General features: G+C 55.9%; 1 protein-coding gene across 1 annotated transcript in view; it reads right to left on the bottom strand.

The window, feature by feature from the left end:
• Window positions 1-13,240, bottom strand: part of FBRS (fibrosin) — a 50,822-nt gene extending 37,582 nt beyond the window's left edge. Inside the window, exons 1-2 of the mRNA XM_075319670.1 lie at window positions 13,158-13,240; window positions 1,273-1,416 (exon numbers count right to left, since the gene is read on the bottom strand). Of these exons, the coding sequence (XP_075175785.1) occupies window positions 1,273-1,416; window positions 13,158-13,163 (150 nt within the window). The 5' untranslated portion in view covers window positions 13,164-13,240. The remainder of the gene's footprint in view (window positions 1-1,272; window positions 1,417-13,157) is intronic.
• Between the last annotated feature and the right edge of the window lie 10 nt (window positions 13,241-13,250).

The raw sequence follows: 13,250 nt of genomic DNA, 5'->3' as shown, positions 1-13,250 counted from the left end.
TCTGTTATCTTGATCTTGAATCCCACGTCTGTGTGCTCGGTTAATAGTTACCGTAAATCGGTTGGTGGCAGCGAGTTTGTGCCAAGGATTATTGTGGGGAGGCCAGTGAGATTCGGGGAGGTTTTATATATTCCGCCCACTGAGGTCGGGGGGAATATATACCCTACTCTCACCGGGGACCCTTCAATAATCGGCATAAGTAGAAGAGCGGCCTCCTTGCTTATTGTCGGGCAATTCCATAATTGGCCTGACTGTAAGAGGGGCGCTAGAGAGCGCGTCATGTGCTCTGTCTGTCGGTCGGACGGGTGGTAGAAAGGAAGGACGTAATTCCCGCTTCCTATACCCCCCTTTCGTGACATATTCCTGACAGAGAGTATACATCGAGGGCTGTGACAATGCAGTCAGTCTGGGAGAGTATACATGGAGGGCTGTGACAATGCAGTCAGTCTGGGTGAGTATACATGGAGGGCTGTGACAATGCAGTCAGTCTGGGAGAGTATACATGGAGGGCTGTGACAATGCAGTCAGTCTGGGAGAGCATACATGGAGGGCAGTGACAATGCAGTCAGTCTGGGAGAGTATACATGGAGGGCTGTGACAATGCAGTCAGTCTGGGAGAGTATACATGGAGGGCAGTGACAATGCAGTCAGTCTGGGAGAGTATACATGGAGGGCTGTGACAATGCAGTCAGTCTGGGTGAGTATACATGGAGGGCTGTGACAATGCAGTCAGTCTGGGTGAGTATACATGGAGGGCTGTGAAAATGCAGTCAGTCTGGGTGAGTATACATGGGGTGCTGTGACATGTCATCACGACTGTCCCCATCTGGGTCCCTGAAGCCCGGAACCCTCGCATCCCTGAGGGCCACTTTGCAAAGTACAAGTGCAGAAGTCATCCCTAGCAGCAGACACCATAAACAGCAGCAGTAACCTCCATCCCCACTCCCGTAGGCCCGCTCCCCTGCACCCTCTCCCCTGCACCCTCTCCCCTGCGCCCGCTCCCCTGGGTCTGCTCCCCTGGGCCTGCACTCCCCTGCGCCCGCTCCCCTGGGTCTGCACTCCCCTGCGCCCGCTCCCCTGGGTCTGCACTCCCCTGCGCCCGCTCCCCTGGGTCTGCACTCCCCTGCGCCCGCTCCCCTGGGTCTGCACTCCCCTGCGCCCGCTCCCCTGGGTCCGCGCTCCCCTGCGCCCGCTCCCCTTGGTCTGCACTCCCCTGCGCCTGCTCCCTTGGGTCCGCGCTCCTCTGCGCCCGCTCAGGGGCGATTCACCCACCTGACAGTTGTGTGCCCGCTGATCAGGAGGATTCTCACTGGCTCCGGGGTCCTCTGAGCTGCCAGCGTCACTTCTCTTTCTCTTTCCTGGGGTTCTATTTCTGTACGGCTCCTCCGGGGGGGCGCACTCCTTGGAGACATCTCTCTACAGAAGGAAAGGTGGAAACAAAAGACATGAGCACAGTGCCCCCTGCAAATCACCACGAGGAGGGCGCCTATCCTATCACTCCGCCTCACCCCGCTCAGCCCATCCATCCGTCACTCCACCTCCCCCCGCTCAGCCCCTCCATCCCGCCACCCCGCTCAGCCCCTCCATCCCGCCACCCCGCTCAGCCCCTCCTCCGTCCCATCACTCCACCTTCCCCCGCTCAGCCCCTCCTCCGTCCCATCACTCCACCTCCTCCCGCTCAGCCCCTCCATCCCGTCACTCCACCTCCCCCCGCTCAGCCCCTCCTCCGTCCCGTCACTCCACCTCCCCCCGCTCAGCCCCTCCTCCGTCCCATCACTCCACTTCCCCTCGCTCAGCCCCTCCATCCCGTCACTCAACCTCCCACCGCTCGGCCTTTTCTCCGTCCTGTCACTCCGCCTCCCCCCGCATTGATCCCTCGTCCTGTCACTCCACCTCCCCCTGCTCGGCCTTTCCTCCGTCACATCACTCTACCTCCCCCGCATTGATACCCCATCCCTCCACCTTCCCCCGCTCGGCCCCTCCTCCGTCCCTTCACTCCCCCTCCCCGCTCACAATGCAGTCAGTCTGGGTGAGTATACATGGAGGGCTGTGACAATGCAGTAAGTCTGGGAGAGTATACATGGAGGGCTGTGACAATGCAGTCAGTCTGGGGAGTATACATGGGGGGCTGTGACAATGCAGTCAGTCTGGGTGAGTATACATGGAGGGCTGTGACAATGCAGTCAGACTGGGTGAGTATACATGGAGGGCTGTGACAATGCAGTCAGTCTGGGAGAGTATACATGGAGGGCTGTGACAATGCAGTCAGTCTGGGTGAGTATACATGGGGGGCAGTGACAATGCAGTCAGTCTGGGTGAGTATACATGGAGGGCTGTGACAATGCAGTCAGTGTGGGAGAGTATACATGGGGGCTGTGACAATGCAGTCAGTCTGGGTGAGTATACATGGAGGGCTGTGACAATGCAGTCAGTCTGGGAGAGTATACATGGAGGGCTGTGACAATGCAGTCAGTCTGGTGAGTATACATGGGGGGCTGTGACAATGCAGTCAGTCTGGGTCAGTATACATGGGGGGCTATGACAATGCAGTCAGTCTGGGAGAGTATACAAGGAGGGTTGTGACAATGCAGTCAGTCTAGGTGAGCATACATGGGGGGCAGTGACAATGCAGTCAGTCTGGGTGAGTATACATGGAGGGCTGTGACAATGCAGTCAGTCTGGAGAGTATACATGGAGGGCTGTGACAATGCAGTCAGTCTGGAGAGTATACATGGGGGGCTGTGACAATGCAGTCAGTCTGGGAGAGTATACATGGGGGGCTATGACAATGCAGTCAGTCTGGGAGAGTATACAAGGAGGGTTGTGACAATGCAGTCAGTCTAGGTGAGCATACATGGGGGGCAGTGACAATGCAGTCAGTCTGGGTGAGTATACATGGAGGGCTGTGACAATGCAGTCAGTCTGGAGAGTATACATGGAGGGCTGTGACAATGCAGTCAGTCTGGAGAGTATACATGGGGGGCTGTGACAATGCAGTCAGTCTGGGAGAGTATACATGGGGGGCTATGACAATGCAGTCAGTCTGGGAGAGTATACATGGGGGGCTATGACAATGCAGTCAGTCTGGAGAGTATACATGGAGGGCTGTGACAATGCAGTCAGTCTGGGAGAGTATACATGGGGGGCTGTGACAATGCAGTCAGTCTGGGAGAGTATACATGGAGCGCTGTGACAATGCACTCAGTCTGGGAGAGTATACATGGGGGGCTGTGACAATGCAGTCAGTCTGGGAGAGTATACATGGGGGGGCAGTGACAATTCAGTCAGTCTGGGTGAGTATACATGGGGGGCTGTGACAATGCAGTCAGTCTGGGAGAGTATACATGGAGGGCTGTGACAATGCAGTCAGTCTGGGTGAGTATACATGGGGGGCTGTGACAATGCAGTCAGTCTGGAGAGTATACATGGAGGGGCTGTGACAATGCAGTCAGTCTGGGTGAGTATACATGGAGGGCTGTGACAATGCAGTCAGTCTGGGTGAGTATACATGGAGGGCTGTGACAATGCAGTCAGTCTGGGTGAGTATACATGGAGGGCTGTGACAATGCAGTCAGTCTGGGAGAGAATACATGGAGGGCTGTGACAATGCAGTCAGTCTGGGTGAGTATACATGGGGGGCTGTGACAATGCAGTCAGTCTGGAGAGTATACATGGAGGGGCTGTGACAATGCAGTCAGTCTGGGTGAGTATACATGGAGGGCTGTGACAATGCAGTCAGTCTGGGTGAGTATACATGGAGGGCTGTGACAATGCAGTCAGTCTGGGTGAGTATACATGGAGGGCTGTGACAATGCAGTCAGTCTGGGAGAGTATACATGGGGCGCTGTGACAATGCAGTCAGTCTGGGTGAGTATACATGGAGGGCTGTGACAATGCAGTCAGTCTGGGTGAGTATACATGGGGGGGCAGTGACAATGCAGTCAGTCTGAGTGAGTATACATGGGGGGCTGTGACAATGCAGTCAGTCTGGGTGAGTATACATGGGGGGCTGTGAAAATGCAGTCAGTCTGGTAGAGTATACATGGGGCGCTGTGACAATGCAGTCAGTCTGGGTGAGTATACATGGAGGGCAGTGACAATTCAGTCAGTCTGGGAGAGTATACATGGGGGCTGTGACAATTCAGTCAGTCTGGGTGAGTATACATAGAGGGCAGGGACAATGCAGTCAGTCTGGGAGAGTATACATGGAGGGCTGTGAAAATGCAGTCAGTCTGGGTGAGTATACATGGAGGGCTGTGAAAATGCAGTCAGTCTGGGAGAGTATACATGGAGGGCTATGACAATGCAGTCAGTCTGGGAGAGTATACATGGAGGGCTGTGACAATTCAGTCAGTCTGGGAGAGTATACATGGAGGGCTGTGACAATTCAATCAGTCTGGGTGAGTATACATGGGGGGCTGTGACAATGCAGTCAGTCTGGGAGAATACACATGGGGGGCAGTGACAATGCAGTAAGTCTGGGAGAGTATACATGGAGGGCTGTGACAATGCAGTCAGTCTGGGAGAGTATACATGGAGGGCAGTGACAATGCAGTCAGTCTGGGAGAGTATACATGGGGGGCTGTGACAATGCAGTCAGTCTGGGTGAGTATACATGGAGGGCTGTGACAATGCAGTCAGTCTGGGAGAGTATACATGGGGGCTGTGACAATGCAGTCAGTCTGGGAGAGTATACATGGGGGGCTGTGACAATGCAGTCAGTCTGGGAGAGTATACATGGGGCGCTGTGACAAAGCAGTCAGTCTGGGAGAGTATACATGGGGGGCAGTGACAATGCAGTCAGACTGGGAGAGTATACATGGGGCGCTGTGACAATGCAGTCAGTTTGGGTCAGTATACATGGAGGGCTGTGATAATGCAGTCAGTCTGGGTGAGTATACATGGGGCGCTGTGACAATGCAGTCAGTCTGGGTGAGTATAAATGGGGGGCTGTGACAATGCAGTCAGTCTGGAGAGTATACATGGGGTGCTGTGACAATGCAGTCAGTCTGGCTGAGTATACATGGAGGGCTGTGACAATGCAGTCAATCTGGGTGAGTATACATGGGGGGCTGTGACAATGCAGTCAGTCTAAGTCAGTATACATGGGGGGCTATGACAATGCAGTCAGTCTGGGAGAGTATACATGGGGGGCTGTGACAATGCAGTCAGTCTGGAGAGTATACATGGAGGGCTGTGACAATTCAGTCAGTCTGGGAGAGTATACATGGGGGGCTGTGACAATGCAGTCAGTCTGGGTGAGTATACATGGAGGGCTGTGACAATGCAGTCAGTCTGGGAGAGTATACATGGGGGGCTGTGACAATGCAGTCAGTCTGGAGAGTATACATGGAGGGCTGTGACAATGCAGTCAGTCTGGGAGAGTATACATGGAGGGCAGTGACAATGCAGTCAGTCTGGGAGAGTATACATGGAGGGCAGTGACAATGCAGTCAGTCTGGGAGAGTACACATGGGGGGCTGTGACAATGCAGTCAGTCTGGGTGAGTATACATGGAGGGCTGTGACAATGCAGTCAGTCTGGGAGAGTATACATGGGGGCTGTGACAATGCAGTCAGTCTGGGAGAGTATACATGGGGGGCTGTGACAATGCAGTCAGTCTGGGAGAGTATACATGGGGAGCTGTGACAATGCAGTCAGTCTGGGAGAGTATACATGGGGGGCAGTGACAATGCAGTCAGTCTGGGTGAGTATACATGGGGCGCTGTGACAATGCAGTCAGTCTGGGTGAGTATACATGGGGGCTGTGACAATGCAGTCAGTCTGGGTGAGTATACATGGGGGGCTGTGACAATGCAGTCAGTCTGGGTGAGTATACATGGGGGGCGTGACAATGCAGTCAGTCTGGGTCAGTATACATGGGGGGCTATGACAATGCAGTCAGTCTGGGAGAGTATACATGGAGGGCTGTGACAATGCAGTCAGTCTGGGTGAGTATACATGGGGTGCAGTGACAATGCAGTCAGTCTGGGTGAGTATACATGGAGGGCTGTGACAATGCAGTCAGTCTGGGTGAGTATACATGGAGGGCTGTGACAATGCAGTCAGTCTGGGAGAGTATACATGGAGGGCTGTGACAATGCAGTCAGTCTGGGTGAGTATACATGGGGGGCTGTGACAATGCAGTCAGTCTGGGTGAGTATACATGGGGGGCTGTGACAATGCAGTCAGTTTGGGAGAGTATACATGGAGGGCTGTGACAATGCAGTCAGTCTGGGTGAGTATACATGGAGGGCTGTGACAATGCAGTCAGTCTGGGAGAGGATACATGGAGGGCTGTGACAATGCAGTCAGTCTGGGTGAGTATACATGGGGGGCAGTGACAATGCAATCAGTCTGGGTGAGTATACATGGAGGGCTGTGACAGTGCAGTCAGTCTGGGTGAGTATACATGGGGGGCAGTGACAATGCAGTCAGTCTGGGAGAGTATACATGGGGGCTGTGACAATGCAGTCAGTCTGGGTGAGTATACATGGAGGGCTGTGACAATGCAGTCAGTCTAGGAGAGTATACATGGAGGGCTGTGACAATGCAGTCAGTCTGGAGAGTATACATGGAGGGCTGTGACAATGCAGTCAGTCTGGGTGAGTATACATGGGGGGCAGTGACAATGCAGTCAGTCTGGGTGAGTATACATGGAGGGCTGTGGCAATGCAGTCAGTCTGGGAGAGTATACATGGAGGGCTGTGACAATGCCGTCAGTCTGGGTGAGTATACATGGAGGGGCTGTGACAATTCAGTCAGTCTGGGTGAGTATACATGGGGGGCAGTGACAATGCAGTCAGTCTGGGAGAGTATACATGGAGGGGCTGTGACAATTCAGTCAGTCTGGGTGAGTATACATGGAGGGCTGTGACAATGCAGTCAGTCTGGGAGAGTATACATGGGGGGCTGTGACAATGCAGTCAGTCTGGGTGAGTATACATGGAGGGCTGTGACAATGCAGTCAGTCTGGGTGAGTATACATGGGGGGCAGTGACAATGCAGTCAGTCTGGGAGAGTATACATGGGGGCTGTGACAATACAGTCAGTCTGGGTGAGTATACATGGAGGGGCTGTGACAATGCAGTCAGTCTGGTGAGTATACATGGGGGGCTGTGACAATGCAGTCAGTCTGGGTCAGTATACATGGGGGGCTATGACAATGCAGTCAGTCTGGGAGAGTATACATGGAGGGCTGTGACAATGCAGTCAGTCTGGGTGAGTATACATGGGGCGCAGTGACAATGCAGTCAGTCTGGGTGAGTATACATGGAGGGCTGTGACAATAAATCAGTCTGGGTGAGTATACATGGGTGGCTGTGACAATGCAGTCAGTCTGGGTGAGTATACATGGGGGGCTGTGACAATGCAGTCAGTCTGGGTGAGTATACATGGGGGGCTGTGACAATGCAGTCAGTCTGGGTGAGTATACATGGGGGGCTGTGACAATGCAGTCAGTCTGGGTGAGTATACATGGAGGGCTGTGACAATGCAGTCAGTCTGGGTGAGTATACATGGAGGGCTGTGACAATGCAGTCAGTCTGGGAGAGTATACATTGAGGGCTGTGACAATGCAGTCAGTCTGGGTGAGTATACATGGGGGGCTGTGACAATGCAGTCAGTCTGGGTGAGTATACATGGAGGGCTGTGACAATGCAGTCAGTCTGGTGAGTATACATGGGGGGCTGTGACAATGCAGTCAGTCTGGTGAGTATACATGGGGGGCTGTGACAATGCAGTCAGTCTGGGTCAGTATACATGGGGGGCTATGACAATGCAGTCAGTCTGGGAGAGTATACATGGAGGGCTGTGACAATGCCGTCAGTCTGGGTGAGTATACATGGGGGGCAGTGACAATGCAGACAGTCTGGGTGAGTATACATGGAGGGCTGTGACAATGCAGTTAGTCTGGGAGAGTATACATGGGGGCTGTGACAATGCAGTCAGTCTGGGTGAGTATACATGGGGGGCTGTGACAATGCAGTCAGTCTGGGTGAGTATACATGGGGAGCTGTGACAATGCAGTCAGTCTGGGTGAGTATACATGGAGGGCTGTGACAATGCAGTCAGTCTGGGAGAGTATACATAGGGGGCTGTGACAATGCAGTCAGTCTGGGTGAGTATACATGGGGAGCTGTGACAATGCAGTCAGTCTGGAGAGTATACATGGAGGGCTGTGACAATGCAGTCAGTCTGGGAGAGTATACATAGGGGGCTGTGACAATGCAGTCAGTCTGGGTGAGTATACATGGGGAGCTGTGACAATGCAGTCAGTCTGGAGAGTATACATGGGGGGCTGTGACAATGCAGTCAGTCTGGGAGAGTATACATGGAGGGCAGTGACAATGCAGTCAGTCTGGGAGAGTATACATGGAGGGCTGTGACAATGCAGTCAGTCTGGGTGAGTATACATGGAGGGCTGTGACAATGCAGTCAGTCTGGAGAGTATACATGGGGGGCTGTGACAATGCAGTCAGTCTGGGAGAGTATACATGGGGGGCTATGACAATGCAGTCAGTCTGGGAGAGTATACATGGGGGGCTATGACAATGCAGTCAGTCTGGAGAGTATACATGGGGGGCTGTGACAATGCAGTCAGTTTGGGTGAGTATACATGGAGGGCTGTGACAATGCAGTCAGTCTGGGTGAGTATACATGGGGCGTTGTGACAATGCAGTCAGTCTGGGTGAGTATACATGGGGGCTGTGACAATGCAGTCAGTCTGGGTGAGTATACATGGGGGGCTGTGACAATGCAGTCAGTCTGGGTGAGTATACATGGGGGGTGTGACAATGCAGTCAGTCTGGGTCACTATACATGGGGGGCTATGACAATGCAGTCAGTCTGGGAGAGTATACATGGAGGGCTGTGACAATGCAGTCAGTCTGGGTGAGTATACATGGGGGGCAGTGACAATGCAGTCAGTCTGGGTGAGTATACATGGAGGGCTGTGACAATACAGTCAGTCTGGGAGAGTATACATGGAGGGCTGTGACAATGCAGTCAGTCTGGGTGAGTATACATGGAGGGCTGTGACAATGCAGTCAGTCTGGGAGAGTATACATGGAGGGCTGTGACAATGCAGTCAGTCTGGGTGAGTATACATGGGGGGCTGTGACAATGCAGTCAGTCTGGGTGAGTATACATGGGGGGCTGTGACAATGCAGTCAGTTTGGGAGAGTATACATGGAGGGCTGTGACAATGCAGTCAGTCTGGGTGAGTATACATGGAGGGCTGTGACAATGCAGTCAGTCTGGGAGAGGATACATGGAGGGCTGTGACAATGCAGTCAGTCTGGGTGAGTATACATGGGGGGCAGTGACAATGCAATCAGTCTGGGTGAGTATACATGGAGGGCTGTGACAGTGCAGTCAGTCTGGGTGAGTATACATGGGGGGCAGTGACAATGCAGTCAGTCTGGGAGAGTATACATGGGGGCTGTGACAATGCAGTCAGTCTGGGTGAGTATACATGGAGGGCTGTGACAATGCAGTCAGTCTAGGAGAGTATACATGGGGGCTGTGACAATGCAGTCAGTCTGGGTGAGTATACATGGGGGGCTGTGACAATGCAGTCAGTCTGGGTGAGTATACATGGGGGGTGTGACAATGCAGTCAGTCTGGGTCACTATACATGGGGGGCTATGACAATGCAGTCAGTCTGGGAGAGTATACATGGAGGGCTGTGACAATGCAGTCAGTCTGGGTGAGTATACATGGGGGGCAGTGACAATGCAGTCAGTCTGGGTGAGTATACATGGAGGGCTGTGACAATACAGTCAGTCTGGGAGAGTATACATGGAGGGCTGTGACAATGCAGTCAGTCTGGGTGAGTATACATGGAGGGCTGTGACAATGCAGTCAGTCTGGGAGAGTATACATGGAGGGCTGTGACAATGCAGTCAGTCTGGGTGAGTATACATGGGGGGCTGTGACAATGCAGTCAGTCTGGGTGAGTATACATGGGGGGCTGTGACAATGCAGTCAGTTTGGGAGAGTATACATGGAGGGCTGTGACAATGCAGTCAGTCTGGGTGAGTATACATGGAGGGCTGTGACAATGCAGTCAGTCTGGGAGAGGATACATGGAGGGCTGTGACAATGCAGTCAGTCTGGGTGAGTATACATGGGGGGCAGTGACAATGCAATCAGTCTGGGTGAGTATACATGGAGGGCTGTGACAGTGCAGTCAGTCTGGGTGAGTATACATGGGGGGCAGTGACAATGCAGTCAGTCTGGGAGAGTATACATGGGGGCTGTGACAATGCAGTCAGTCTGGGTGAGTATACATGGAGGGCTGTGACAATGCAGTCAGTCTAGGAGAGTATACATGGAGGGCTGTGACAATGCAGTCAGTCTGGGAGAGTATACATAGGGGGCTGTGACAATGCAGTCAGTCTGGGTGAGTATACATGGGGAGCTGTGACAATGCAGTCAGTCTGGAGAGTATACATGGAGGGCTGTGACAATGCAGTCAGTCTGGGAGAGTATACATGGAGGGCTGTGACAATGCAGTCAGTCTGGAGAGTATACATGGAGGGCTGTGACAATGCAGTCAGTCTGGGAGAGTATACATGGAGGGCTGTGACAATGCAGTCAGTCTGGAGAGTATACATGGAGGGCTGTGACAATGCAGTCAGTCTGGGAGAGTATACATAGGGGGCTGTGACAATGCAGTCAGTCTGGGTGAGTATACATGGGGAGCTGTGACAATGCAGTCAGTCTGGAGAGTATACATGGAGGGCTGTAACAATGCAGTCAGTCTGGGTGAGTATACATGGAGGGCTGTGACAATGCAGTCAGTCTGGAGAGTATACATGGGGGGCTGTGACAATGCAGTCAGTCTGGGAGAGTATACATGGGGGGCTATGACAATGCAGTCAGTCTGGGAGAGTATACATGGGGGGCTATGACATGTCATCACGACTGTCCCCATCTGGGTCCCTGAAGCCCGGAACCCTTGCATCCCTGAGGGCCACTTTGCAAAGTACAAGTGCAGAAGTCATCCCTAGCAGCAGACACCAGAAACAGCAGCAGTAACCTCCATCCCCACTCCCGTAAGCCCGCTCCCCTGCACCCTCTCCCCTGTGCCCTGTCCCCTGCGTCTGTACTCCCCTGCGCCCGCTCCCCTGGGTCTGCTCCCCTGGGTCTGTACTCCCCTGCGCCAGCTCCCTTGAGTCCGCACTCCCCTGAGTCTGCTCTGGGGCGATTCACCCACCTGACCCGTTGTGTGCCCGCTGATCCATCCCGTCACCCCGCTCAGCCCCTTCTCCGTCCCTCCACCTCCCCTCGCTCAGCCCCTCCGTCCCGTCACTCCACCTCCCCCGCTCAGCCTTTCCGTCCCGTTGTCACTCCACCTCCCCCCGCTCGGCCCCTCCTCCATCCCTCCACCTCCCCCCGCTCGGCCCCTCCTCCGTCCCGTTGTCATTCCACCTCCCCTCGCTCAGCCCCTCCATTACATCACTCCACCTCCCCCCCACTCAGCTCCTCCATCCCGTCACTCCACCTCCCCCAGCTCAGCCTTTTCTCCGTCCTGTCACTCCGCCTCCCCTCGCATTGATCCCCCATCCAGTCACTCCACCTCCCCCCGCTTGGCCCCTCCTCCGTCCCTCCACCTCCCCCTGCTCGGCCTTTCCTCTGTCCCGTCACTCCACCTCCTCCCGCTCGGCCCCTCCTCCGTCCTTCCACCTCCTCCCGCTCGGCCCCTCCTCCTTACCGGCACTCCACCTCCTCCCGCTCGGCCCCCCCCTCCGTCCTGTCACTCCACCTCCCCCCGCTCAGCTTTTCCTCCTTCCCGTCAGTCTACCTCCCCCCGCATTGATTCCCCGTCCCGTCACTCCACCTCCCCCCCCCCCCCGCTCGGCCCCCTCCTTCGTCCTGTCACTTCACCTACCCCCGCTCAGCCCCTTTTCTGTCCAGTCACTCCACCTCCCCCTGCTCGGCCTTTCCTCCGTCCCGTCACTCTACCTCCCCCCGCATTGATCCCCCGTCCCTCCACCTCCCCCCGCTCGGGCCCTCCTCTGTCCCGTTGTCACTCCACCTCCCCTCGCTCAGCCCCTCCATTACATCACTCCACCTCCCCCCACTCAGCTCCTCCATCCCGTCACTCCACCTCCCCCAGCTCAGCCTTTTCTCCGTCCTGTCACTCCGCCTCCCCTCGCATTGATCCCCCATCCTGTCACTCCACCTCCCCCCGCTTGGCCCCTCCTCCGTCCCTCCACCTCCCCCTGCTCGGCCTTTCCTCTGTCCCGTCACTCCACCTCCTCCCGCTCGGCCCCTCCTCCGTCCTTCCACCTCCTCCCGCTCGGCCCCTCCTCCTTACCGGCACTCCACCTCCTCCCGCTCGGCCCCCCCTCCGTCCTGTCACTCCACCTCCCCCCGCTCAGCTTTTCCTCCTTCCCGTCAGTCTACCTCCCCCCGCATTGATTCCCCGTCCCGTCACTCCACCTCCCCCCCCCGCTCGGCCCCTCCTTCGTCCTGTCACTTCACCTACCCCCGCTCAGCCCCTTTTCTGTCCAGTCACTCCACCTCCCCCGCTCAGCCTTTCCGTCCCGTTGTCACTCCACCTTCCCCCGCTCGGCCCCTCCTCCGTCCCGTCACTCCACCTCCCCCGCTCGGCCTTTCCGTCCCGTTGTCACTCCACCTCCCCCCGCTCAGCTTTTCCTCCGTCCCGTCACTCTACCTCCAACCGCAGTGATCCCCCGTCCCGTCACTCCACCTCCCAACCTCTCGGCCCCTCTCCGTCCCGTCACTCCACCTCCTCCCTCTCGGCCCATCCACCCCATCACTCCACCTCCCCCCGCTCGGCCTTTCCTCCGTCCCGTCACTCTACCTCCCCCCGCATTGATCCCCTGTCCCTCCACCTCCCCCCTCTCGGGCCCCCCCCCTTCCCGTCACTCCTCCGTCTCTTCACCCCCCCCGCTCGGCCCCCTCCTCCGTCCCTTCACCCCCCACTCCGCCCCTCCTTTGTCCCCCCGTCACTCCAACCCCCCCCCCCCCCCGCTCGGCCCCTCCTCCGTCCCTTCACCCCCCCCGCTCCGCCCCTCCTTTGTCCCGTCACTCTACCTCCCCACCCGCTCGGCCCCTCCTCCGTCCCTTCACTCCCCCCCGCTCACTGCTTTACGGCCCCTTATCTGCACCTGCCCCCCAGTCACCTGCATGGCCTCCAGGCTGCCATAACTGCTGATACAGAAGCCGTCGATCAGATCTTCTTCCCACAGAGCGCCGCTCTCGTCTCCTCGCTTCCG

This window comes from Anomaloglossus baeobatrachus, chromosome 7 (genome assembly GCF_048569485.1).
Source record: "Anomaloglossus baeobatrachus isolate aAnoBae1 chromosome 7, aAnoBae1.hap1, whole genome shotgun sequence".
Lineage (NCBI taxonomy): Eukaryota > Metazoa > Chordata > Amphibia > Anura > Aromobatidae > Anomaloglossus > Anomaloglossus baeobatrachus.
Note: the sequence above shows the minus strand (reverse complement) of the source record. Positions and strands in the feature narration are given on the sequence as shown.